Genomic DNA, 12,226 nt, shown 5'->3' with positions numbered 1-12,226 from the left:
AAATACATCAAACTTCTATGCAAATACAGTACATGTGTTGTACTTTTAAATGCTGCTTGGGAGTTGAAAAGTATTTTATTTGTATTTTTTTAAGAGAATTTATAAGTCTAGTTACGTTGTCAAAAAAATAGATTATTAAACCCTTGCTTACTTGAATTCAAATGTTAGCGAAAAAAAGACGTTCATGAGAAGCTTTCAAGTTGTTACACGCGGTGTCTACGTGCGCGGGGGTGTGTTTGGTCAGTAAAAAGTAAACAGGTGCCACGGACTACTTTACCTCAGCGTTTTTTTCCCCCTCAACCCCTTTTAAAGAAATCTCCGTACAGCCCACAAACAGACGCCCCCACCGCAGCCAATAAGAGCGTCTCCCTAAAAATTCTGCGCTCCATACAGTTTAGTCCACGTGCGTCGGCACGTTAAAGGCTTGCTTTGTCGGAAGTTGATCCCTAGGCTGTGCAGTCGTCTGCTCGTCGTACCGGAGTACAGTTTTCTCGCAGATTTCAAGATAAATCTCCAGGTGAGTGAAAATAAAGCCGCCTGACACAGAGAATGGAAACGAGGAGAAGCCGACGTATTTAAACACACTTTTTTTCGAATTAATTTATATTTTCCCATGGGCTGATAGAAAGCTGCCTCCAGCTCCTCAGTTCTGATGCAACATTGTAGCTGCGCAGTTCAGGCTTTTGTTGGACCTTTTCCAGCCGATGTGTTATAATTCAGGTGTTCGCATACACACTGCGGTGTCCTATATTTATTATATTAAATTATGTAAGCATTACTGGGGGGTTTTGTTTTTATTTTTTTTTTTACAATTAATCGCTTTTTTGCTTTCCCCCCCTTTTGGTTACCTTTTGTAGTTTGTCTCCTTTGTATCCCGCCACATCATCTATTATTTTCAAATGACGCAGCGTTTATTTCTATCATGCTGTTTCCGTGCTCTGGTTCGTTTTGAGCAATGCAGCCAAGTGAGATTTTTCCCCTTTTTTTGTCTTAAATCTTTTTTTCCCAGAAAATTGTGACAACCTTTTTCCTTTTTTTCTTTTTTTTTTTACTTCGATAGCCTTCAGTGTTATCGTTAAATTGTTTTATTAAAAGAGGCAAAAACAACTATTTTCCTGCGACCTACACTGTCCTATTAAAGGTTATGCATGTGGGTGAACCTTTATACGGCCTTTCTATGGCCATCATTACTGCTATTCGCATTGGCACATCATTTGTGATGGCTCAGTGGATATCTATAGTGTGCTGTTGTATTGCCAACAAGCAGATACTTCGGTTGTGTTTGTTGCTGCCAGAGCAATTAAATGCTGCAAACCATAAAGGGATGCTGCAAGTCATAGTCACCACTGGACTCCCAAGAGTGGTGAACATACCATTGGTGCTTTCCTTTTTCTTTTCTTTTTTTCCTTTTTAAAGCAGATAAACGTATGAGGGGGGATTTTTCATTAGAGTGGACCGATGTTGCCAAACTCTGATTTTTTGTGTTATGTTTCTTTAGCCTGGGACCTTTAATTAGGGATTGGACTCTTGGCTGAAGTATGGTGTATTAAACCAAACTTAAGTTTAAGCTGGGCAAATCCTCTTTCAAGTCTTTCTTGCCCTGCAAGCCTGGCTCAGACTTGTTTTGTGTGTGTGTGTCCTCCACCAGGAGGATCATATTTCCCTGTTAAACCCTGTAAGGCCGACACATACCACACACATTTGCCAGCATCGATGTTGCAAGTGTTACTGTAATTAGCAGTGTGCCTAGCAGTGGTTGTAAGGAAAAGGTAGGGTAGGTGGTTTGTGCTTCTGTTTAAATTTTGATAGCAGATCAAATGCATGTATCATCGTAACGGCAACATTCCACAAAAGCGCGTGAAAGCCAGCTCCACTCCGTGTAGAGCAGGGAGCTGCAGGCTTAAGAAAATGTGTTTAGTCCACTCCTGTGGACATTGTCTGAACTCATTCTGCAGTCAAAGACAGGGGCCCCGTTGTAACAGCTGGCCCTGTCGGTGTGTGCTCTGTGTGTTAGTGAAGCCTCATGTGCTACCATTGCAGCTGGGGGATGGGAGGGAAACAACAGGATGTAGTAAGAGGAAAAAGTTGGGCTTGTAAATCTGTGGCAGTCTTAGCAACTGGTACTTACCTTACTTTATTCTGTTCTGTAGTTTTGTTGTTTAACTCATTGACTGATTGATTTAAAGTCTTAAAAAGTTATCACAGTGACAGAAAGTAGTAAGATTAAAATGTACTGAAAGTTTGAGAAGCTCTTGTTGTACTGCTCTCGTGTTTGGAGTCATATAACCGTCACATGAAATGGCAAATTATCATGTTGCAGAGGCTGTGACTGTGACTGAGGTTTGTCTTGTATTTACAAGTGAAATTTTAAAATTGTAACTTGTTTTCCAGCTAATCTTTCTTTTGTTCCTGCCAGTTTAGCCAAACTGCCACTCAGTGGTTTAGCTCTCTTCCTGGAAAGTTATTGCTGAAGTTCATGTCAGGTATTTCACCTCGTGCTTAATTACCCAGCTTATTTGTCAAATTAATGATCAAAGACTGGATTTAAAGCTTCCCTTTGATCTCATCAGACTCTTAAACACCCGACTCAGATTTAAGGTAATGCTTAACATTTGGTTAGCCATTAGTAGCATTTATAACCAGTTATAACTGATTACAAAATCTTTTTATGGTTTAGATTAACTACATTTACAAACAATGAGAAAAGCAGTAATTTTCTTTTCTGTAGATCCTCAAAACGGATGCGTGCCTGTCGGTGTTGTGTGTCTAAATCTTGATATGTGGGAACAGCAATCAGTCTTATGATTTATAAAAACAATACTGCTTACCAACCCCCTAAAAAGAAGCTTTTGTTTTTTCCTGTGGAGAAGAAATGATGAAATATTAACTGAAGTTTTATCAGCCCCACCCCCCCTTGCTTACTCCCACTTTTGCTTTCTCACGTAGCTTTGATAAGGGCAGAATTTGGCCACTCGTCATGACTAGGCTAAACTAGACTAGACTGAAAAGCGGTGGTAGATGGAGATGAGCTGTGGATTTGTTTTAGCAGTGCAGATGTCACTCAGCATTAATAAAAGAAAGGAGTGGTTCAGTGTTTGCTTTGCACTGTGTTTGCTGATTGGTGAAGTTGAATGTAAGCTTTAACAGATTGTCCTTTAGCTCACATTTGTCATCTCTTGGAATTTTTTTCAGGTTATCTTATTTACAATAAAAATAGCCCTTTTATATTGTACGGTAAAGATGCTACAATAATAGAGAGAAACCCTAACAGTCAGACACACCCCGTGATCATGTAATTTGTGACAGTGGTGAAGAAAAACTCCTTCCTTAACAGGAAGAAAGCTCTGGCAGAATTTAAAATTAGAGAGGGTCCTTCCCAAAGCTGGTTCCACAGCTGTGGATAATCAGTCCAGCACTTGTGACTGAAGTATCTCAACTTTAAGTTGGGTTGCCATAAAATCGTGCATCAAACTTGTCCAAATATCCAACAAGAAACCCATCCAAATTTTAGCATTACCATGCATTCATGCGGTTCTTGGATGGTCGGATTTCCTTCATTTGGAAATTGTTCCACTTACAAACATGACACATTGGATTTTATTGCTCAGAGGGTTTAAACTGCACTTTAATAGTTATTTCTGTAAGATACACCTCAGTTGTCGAAACTATTGGTGATAACTTTTCTAAAAAGTAATCGAGGTCACACAAAGAAAGTGATTGAAGGATTGAGCCCATCTCCTTGGTATAAACTCACAGGGTTGAATATTTTGAGCCCAAATGAGCAGTAGAAACTGGAGCTATTTAGTTAATAATAGAGAAATGCATCATGCCTTTGATGCAGGTTGCAGAGAAGGAGACTACTGCTTGTGTCAGTCAAAAACAACATTATGAAAGTATTTAATTTCCTGGCTGTCAGCCAAGTCACTGATGATGCAGGAAAACTTATCAGAACATGCTGTAAGAACAGTGTGTTACATAATTGGATAACTTTACAGTTGGTTTTTTTTTTGTTTTTTTCCCCCTTAAGTTAAGCAATGCCATCAGTTCCCTCATCCAAAGAGACCACAGTCAACAGCCCTGTGTGCCCACACGCTGGCAAGCTGCACGGCTTCAGCAACGGAGAGAACCTGAAGACGGAGGAGTCGCAGGAGGCAGCCAGAAACATTCAGATCAAAACAAAGAACTCTTCTCCCGAAAGGAAATGGATCCGGCCCGACCTTCCCAGCCGCTGCACGTGGAGCCTAGAAGCCTCAAAATCCGACTCCCCCCACACTCAAGTTTCAAGGTCAGCGTGCCAGTCAGATATCCACTGCTTCTTGCATCTCAGCACTGTTGTATTGATCTGCTGTTACAAATAAAAAAACTGTCGTAAAGGCGTTACACTATTTGTTTAAAGCTCTGAAAAAGAGGCTGTTATTTTTGTTGTTGTTTAGACTTCTCAGACCAGTGAAGTGAGTGGAAATGGGTGCTATTATCTCACACTAGTGATAGCAATAAAAGACAGTCTTAGCCTGATAAAGAAGTGATTACCGTCCAGTCTATCTGCACAGCCAGACGTGGCGCTTCTGTTTATCATCTCGCTGAGGTTTCTTCTTCTTTTTTTCCCCTTCTCCTCTCAGGACTGTTGCACCAGCCATTCTCCCCAACATCCTGAACAAAATCGGTGACACTCCCATGGTACGCATCAACAACATCCCCAAAGCCTTTGGACTCAAATGTGAAATATGTGAGTCACACCACATTCAAGCCAAGACACATTCAGAAGTTGGTTACGTCTGCCTGGTTACTGTGCAAACTTGTGAGCGCTGGTTGGGGTGTGAGCGTTTCTTCAGATCACAATTGTATCTTAATTGTTTCATTTGGCTCCTGTGATTTTTAATATGTTATTGTGACACTTTTTTTGGTGTAGTGGCCAAGTGCGAGTTCTTCAATGCGGGCGGCAGTGTCAAGGACAGAATCAGTCTGCGGATGGTGGAGGACGCTGAGAGAGCCGGGATCCTCAAGCCAGGAGACACCATCATAGAGCCCACCTCTGGAAACACTGGTAATCCCCTGCATGCGCCTGTGCTGGTGTGAAAAAATACACGAAAGCCTGTGCTGATAATGCCACTCAAATCTGCTTCTTTCTTTTGTTCCTTAAGGTATCGGACTCGCTCTGGCTGCTGCAGTGAAAGGCTACCGTTGCATCATTGTCATGCCAGAGAAGATGAGCATGGAGAAGGTGAATTTCCTGTCATATAGAAACCACAACTCACAGAAACATGGCAGGTTTTTTTTTCTGTCAGAGTAAAACATGTCTAGACTGCTACAGCTAAATTGAAGGGTATGATTTCCTGATAGAAAAGTGCGGTTTCTGTTCAGAGGGGCTTTTCCTGAAAATGTTGCGACTAAGTATGCAAATCGCAGCCTGTTATAGAGGCAGAGGTCACGCTTTAGCATTGCTGTTGCATCATATGATGCAATCTTTAAAAGCTGTGCAAAAATATAAATCTAGTGTACATTTGTACAAAATGTTCAAAGTTTTTGTTTGAGGTCTATATTATATCTTATCTTGTTTTTTTGTTTTTTTTTGTTTTTTTAAATAATCATATATCTTATGTTTTGTTTCTAAAGGGATTTTAATAATATTTTCTGATTATTTGTTCCTGTTTTTTGTTCAATTTTTTGAACATTACAACAAGCTCAGTATTCCTTTTTAATTTCTTTTTTTAATGAATTTATTTTATTAATTTATTCTTTTTTTTCAAGCTGTTTTTCCACAGTAGCTTTCATTAAATTACATTAAAATAAAAACATTAGTACCCTTTTAAAAAGACTACTGTTCTTCAAGCTTACTGCATATCTATTAATTCTAATGAATCTTGAATGTTTTAAAGAACAAATTCCTGTCGGTGTTTCTCACTGCAGTCAGGCCATCGTGTACAAGTGTTAATATTTGTCAGATGTTCTCGACAGGTGGATGTCTTGAGAGCACTCGGAGCAGAGATCGTACGTACGCCCACCAGCGCCCGTTTTGATTCGCCAGAGTCTCACGTGGGCGTGGCCTGGCGCCTTAAGAACGAGATCCCCAACTCGCACATCCTGGACCAGTACCGCAACCCGAGCAATCCCCTGGCTCACTACGACACCACAGCCGAGGAGATCCTGGAGCAGTGTGAAGGTACGAGCATCCTGAGCTGTAAAATTTACAGAAACTTCTTCAACGGCATTATTGCTTTTTCCTTAAAACTCACTTTAGAAGTTCACTGGAAATCAAGTCAACAAGGTTCTGTGTTTCTGCTGACAGGTAAGGTGGACATGCTGGTGGCTGGTGCAGGCACAGGAGGGACGATCACAGGCATCGCCCGCAAGCTGAAGGAAAGATGCCCAAATATCAAAGTAAGCTCTTTCTTGAGATTATGTTTCTCCTCTTTTTTCAGATAAATATCTGCTGAGCTACTTGTGGCTTATGAATGGTGTGTTTTGTGCGCAGATTGTTGGTGTTGATCCTGAAGGTTCAATCCTGGCTGAGCCAGAGGAGCTTAACAAGACCGATAAGACCCAGTACGAGGTGGAGGGCATCGGGTACGACTTCATCCCCACCGTCCTCGACAGATCGGTTGGTTCAAGCGGCGTCTATAATCCCATCTCCTTTTCATGAATGCTCCTAAGTGAGCATGGTAATGTCGTATGTTTAATATTACTTTTTTTTTTTCTTCCCCCGTCAACATTTCCAGGTGGTCGATACGTGGTACAAGTCCAACGATGAGGAGTCCTTCAACATGTCTCGTTTGCTGATCAGAGAGGAAGGCCTGCTGTGCGGTAAGTCTTTGTGGTTCCTGATTTAGGTAGGCTCTTCTACCCCGGGACTTATTAGTTTTTTATTTTTTTAGTGGCCAACACACAGCACTTATTTCAGGGCCTGTTCTGAGGTAGTGACTTGTGATTGGCCTTGAAAAACAATATGGAGCTTTATGCTGATTGGTTCGATTCATTCATTTTTTGATTTATCCTACCACTGATGGTCACAAGAGACTTTGCTTCAACCAGGACAGGCAGGAGGTGGAACTAAAATGTTTTTCATAGTTTCACTCTGGTTAGTTTCTAAAGCTCTGAAACTCCTCCAGAGCCCAGTAGATCACCACAGGAAGGTGCTCCTTATAAACAAACGGCAGAATTCATCCTATTCGAGGGGACATGGGTGTGAATGGTTACTGACTGGCATACAAGACAACAGAAGAAGCACAAAGCCTCCAGGAATACTTTTGCTCCCAGGGAAAAGCTTCATGAGGAAGATGTTGTGGGTACCTGGGTGCCACTTAAGGCAAACTAACCTACCGGCGATCGTGGCTCAAGACTTGGAAGTTCTCCTTGTGATAGGAAGGTTGCCAGTTCGAGCCCCGGCTTGGATAGTCTTGGCTGTTGTGTCCTTGGGCAAGACGCTTGACCCTGCTGGTGGTGGTCAGAGGGCCCGGTGGCGCCAGTGTCCAGCAGCCTCGCCTCTGTCAGTGTGCTCCAGGGTGGTTGTGGCTACAATGTAAAGCGCTTTGGGGTCCTTATGGACTAGTAAAGCGCTATACAAATACAGGCCATTTACCATTTTGCTTTTTCCTGTAACAGGAGGCAGCTCGGGGACGGCCATGGCAGCAGCTGTGCATGCCGCCAAGGAGCTGAAAGAGGGCCAGCGCTGTGTGGTGATCCTGCCGGACTCCATCCGCAACTACATGTGAGTTTCCATATATGTTTGTGCTAGAGGTCCTTCAGATATATGCAGACAATTTGTTTGCTTTCTTTGTGTAAACACAGATCAGTCTTTTCTTTATCTTTTCTTCTTTACCCCCCTCAAGGTCAAAGTTCCTGAGTGATAAGTGGATGGTCCAGAAGGGCTTTTTGAGGGAGGAGGACCTCATGGTGAAGAAACCATGGTGCGTGTCATTTAAAAAGACCAAATCTCCAGTTTTTAAGTCTCTCTCTATGTACGCTCATTAAACATGCCGTGTTCTCACAGGTGGTGGAACTTGAAGCTGCAGTGCCTGAACATGTCTGCCCCGCTCACTGTCCTGCCTACCGTTAGCTGCCAAAAGACCATCCAGATCCTCAAGCATAATGGCTTCGACCAGGCGCCGGTGGTCGATGACACAGGGTGGGTGTGCTATAGGTAGAAAGATTAGCTTTACAACAGAAAAGCACAGAATATTAGATCTTCACACATTCCTGGAAGCTGTGTTTTAGACCCTGAAAACCTTATCCTTGACTAACCTTTAACTTCACTTCTTGTTTATGTTTTTGTGTGTAGATTGATCCTGGGCATGGTGACTCTAGGCAACATGCTATCTTCGATCCTTGCAGGGAAGATCAACTTGTCAGATCCTGTCAGCAAAGTGCTTTACAAGCAGTTCAAACAGGTTAGTTTGGTTGGAAATTTAATGGATTTTAAAGACTACTCTTTTGATTCTGATTGGCTGAGGATGATCTCCAGGTAGGGAGAAAAAAAAAGATTGTAAACTTGCTGAACTAGAAAATTGGGGTTTGAAATAAGACTTGTTTTTAGTGCTAAAAAGACAAATTTGTGTTATGTTCTGTTCCATTTCTTTGTGTATACAGAAAGTTTTACTGTGACAGATGTTGTGACAGCTGTGTATATATCTATATATTTCTATGTATCTTTATATCTTCAGCACATCCTCTTATTTTAATTCAGATCACACTGACTGACAACTTGGGAAAGTTGTCCTCGATTTTGGAGATTGACCACTTCGCACTGGTGGTACACGAACAGATCCAATGTGAGTACAGCAATGCACACACACTGCCAGAAGTTTGTGCTGTGGCTGGTTGAGCTGCTGTTGTCTGTGGATATAAGTCTTGACAATCTGTGCGTTTAAACTATGACCAGGGGTTAGTGATTCAATGTGTAAAAACATTGAGTTTGTGTATTTGCAAGAACCACATTTTTAACAGCTCTGTGAGCTCAGTATATCCGCTTCCTGCTGCTCCTTGCTTGAGTATAGATGCACAAGCTCAGTGTGAGAATCTGGGGGCAGGCTTTAGATGACCTTGACCGTCCAAGTAGAGACAATTTAGCAAACAGCAAGCTTTGTCAAGGTTACATTTAAGCAGGCTTTTTTTTTTCTTCAGTATTGAAATCCAAAATGTGCAGGCTGAGAAGGAATCTTCAATCTTTATCTTTTTCCTTTGGCTGCACCCATTAAAAGTGGCCCTACACCTAACATCCTCCTTTGTCACACCAACCCTTTGAAGGGTGTAGTGAAATAGGATAAGCAATCTTTTCTGTGGTCTTCCTCTTTTCCTCCTGCACAGCAGCTTCATAATAAAACCAATTCTGCATCTTTAAATTGATCAAAGATGGACAAACAGACCTATCAATCAAACTTGCACTGTGCAACTTTTATCATCCCCATATGGCTGTCGGAGTGGTTACACAGACCAAGTAGGCATTAATTTAAAAAGGTTGAACTGTAAAATACAGTATACCTGCCACTGATCGTAATCAGCTTTAGATGGCGAGTAAGGCGCACAATGTGGTGTGATCAGCTACATTTATTTATTCTCCTCCCCCCCCCCCCCCCCCCCCCCCCCCCACCCCCCCACCCCATACTGCACATTCTGGCATGAGCACTCCCTGTTGCTGGTAAAATGGAGCTCTGACAGCAATAAATAAACTCCAGAAAGGTGGCAGCTACTGTTACGTGTCAGCTGATACACATGTGTAAGTGTAATATTGCTGATGTTGAACCTAACTGACATATCACGTGCATATTTAGAATACTGCATGTGTCTCATTTACATTCGTATACTGACAATAGTATGTGACCATGCTGCATACTGGATCCTCAGCATCAAATGGCTAAGGGACATGACTGTCCATTTGGCAGCTAAAGAGACAACTCCAACAGAATATTGAAAAGTTTAAAGAGCCCACTTGGCTTGTTCCACTGCCCCCTAGTGGCCAGAGTCCTACATTACAGTTGTAGGAATTATTATTATTATTATTATTATTATTATTATTAATATTGTTATTGGGGGTTTTTTTTAAAGTTTTTAGTGGAAGCACTGCAACACTTTGATAGTTGAGTTAAAACCTTTAGACTAATAATTGCTCTGATACTATCTTTTCTACTCCTTGTCCTCCACCAGACTTGACTGATGGCTCTCATAGCAAAAAGCAGATGGTTTTCGGGGTGGTGACAGCTGTCGACCTGCTCAACTTCGTCACAGCCCGGAAGAGGCAGGAGCGCTCCATGTCAGAATCCACCGATGAGCTGAATTAAAAGCAAAGACACTACAAGCCTTTACATTTCTTACTTTAGAATGACAAACACATTGACATTTAGTTTAGTGTCTTAAAGATGGCAGAAAGTTTTTTAGAAGTTTTGGTTTGAGTTTGGCTCTTATTTCTCTCTTTTTGAATCATTTTTGTATGTTTGACCTTGAGTCTTGAAGTGTAATAAGCAGAATACTTTGTTCTACTGTCAGCTTATGATGGGGGTTGTTATTATTGCTCAAGCCTGTAGTGCTCGAATCTTTTATAAGTTTTGTTACAGTGTGTAGACTTTTATTGTTTTGTATCGGACTTGAAGAGAGGCTGCGAGGAAAGTAAATGATTACATCATCACTTTGGCTTTGTATACCAGACAGGAATACAAAAGTCACATTCAATTCATTTATTATGGGAGTTGCTGTGTGTATGTGTAAAATATGCATATTATATTTTCATTATTGCTCGCTGTATGCTGATTTCATGATTGTGTGTACACAGAATAATCCATGTCAGGTAATGTGAAATCTGAATATAATCATGGTGTTATTCAAGTGTAAAGTAGTCTGGACTACTTAATCTTTGCAGTGTCTAGGAGAAAATATTTTTCTATGACATCATTTTTCCTTAATGGATGTATAAGGCTAAATAAAAATTACACTCTGTAGCAGTGTGGCTTCTTTTTTCCCTTTGTCACAATTTGAGGAAAAAAATATTCAGAAACAAAAAGATGCTTAGGGAAACTTAGGAATGAGGTTAGGTAGGTTGTACCTACTTTGCCTTCAGAACTGCCTTAATTCTTCACAGCATAGATTCAGCAAGGTGTTGGAAACTTTCCTCAGAGATTTTGGTTCATGTTGACATGATGACACCACACAGTTGCTACAGATTTTTCACCTGTACATCCATGACTGGACTCTCTTGTTCCACCACATCCCAAAGTTCAGAATCAGAATCGTGTTTATTGGCCAAGTATATGTGCAGACACATACAGGGAATTTGGTTCCGGTAGATGGTGGCTCTCAAGCACAGCAATGTAAATCACACACACACACACACACACACACACACACACGTGTCTATATATACACATTACACATACATACACAAAGCTGTGTAAACCAACTATAAATAACAAATCTAAACTTATATACATAAAATACAGAAATGAATGAGGTGGATATACATAAAATACAGAAATGAATGAGGTGGAATGAATACTACAAAATGTACATAAGGTGCAGCTGCAGTCTGGCAGTGGGAGCAGTGTGACAGGTCAACTGTTAAGAAGGGAGATGGCGAGGGGAAAGAAACTGTTCCTGTGTCGGGTGGTCCTGGTCTGCAGGCTTCTGTACCGTCTGCCAGAGGGCAGCAGATCAAAAAGTCTGTGTCCAGGGTGTGAGGGGTCTGTGATGATTTTCCCTGCCCGTTTCCTGGTTCTTGAGAGGTACAGATCCTGGATGGAGGGCAGGGGCATGCCGATGATCCTTTCTGCTGCCCGTACAGTCCGCTGCAATCTGCTCCTGTCCTGTTTAGTGGCTGCTCCATACCAGACTGTGATGGAGGAGCACAGGACAGACTTAATGACCGCAGTGTAGAACTGGATCAGCAGCTCCTGTGGAAGACTGTACTTCCCCAGTTGTCTCAGGAAGTACATCCTCTGCTGGGTCTTTTTGAGGATGGAGTTGATGTTGGTCTCCCACTTCAGGTCCTGGGAGATGGTTGTACCCAGGAACTTGAAGGTCTTCAGAGTTGACACAGGGCTGTCTGATATGGTGAGGGGGAGCAGAGTTGAGGGATGTCTCCTGAAGTCCACTGTCATCTCTACAGTCTTAAGAGTGTTCAGCTCCAGATTGTGCTGACTGCACCAGAGTACCAGCCGCTCAACTTCCTGCCGGTATGCAGACTCATCACCATCTTGAATGAGGCCAATGACAGTGGTGTCATCTGCAAACTTTAGGAGTTTGA

The 12,226-nt window shown here is 41.9% G+C and overlaps 1 protein-coding gene across 1 annotated transcript; it reads left to right on the top strand.

The window, feature by feature from the left end:
• Positions 1–325: 325 nt before the first annotated feature.
• On the top strand, positions 326–10,921 carry LOC146608515 (cystathionine beta-synthase-like protein). Its single transcript, XM_085347102.1, has 15 exons — positions 326–517; positions 4,028–4,285; positions 4,620–4,726; positions 4,910–5,044; positions 5,142–5,221; positions 5,956–6,160; positions 6,287–6,378; positions 6,473–6,598; positions 6,717–6,801; positions 7,600–7,705; positions 7,827–7,904; positions 7,988–8,122; positions 8,276–8,384; positions 8,681–8,765; positions 10,138–10,921. The coding sequence occupies exons 2-15, from the start codon at positions 4,035–4,037 to the stop codon at positions 10,269–10,271; spliced, it is 1,728 nt and encodes a 575-aa protein (XP_085203228.1). The 5' UTR covers positions 326–517; positions 4,028–4,034; the 3' UTR covers positions 10,272–10,921.
• The last annotated feature ends 1,305 nt before the right edge of the window (positions 10,922–12,226 follow it).

This window comes from Diplotaxodon limnothrissa, linkage group LG23 (assembly GCF_057381915.1).
Source record: "Diplotaxodon limnothrissa isolate DT_005_m linkage group LG23, D_limnothrissa_male_GT1.1, whole genome shotgun sequence".
Taxonomy (NCBI): Eukaryota; Metazoa; Chordata; class Actinopteri; order Cichliformes; family Cichlidae; genus Diplotaxodon; species Diplotaxodon limnothrissa.
This window is presented reverse-complemented; position numbering and strand designations above follow the sequence as displayed.

Bases quoted from the DNA above. Each gene is read 5' to 3' on its own strand.
- LOC146608515 (XM_085347102.1), top strand. From the start codon at position 4,035: ATGCCATCAGTTCCCTCATCCAAAGAGACCACAGTCAACAGCCCTGTG. The intron at 5,045-5,141 runs GTAATCCCCTGC...TTGTTCCTTAAG, and splicing joins GCCCACCTCTGGAAACACTG to GTATCGGACTCGCTCTGGCT. The intron at 7,706-7,826 runs GTGAGTTTCCAT...ACCCCCCTCAAG, and splicing joins GACTCCATCCGCAACTACAT to GTCAAAGTTCCTGAGTGATA.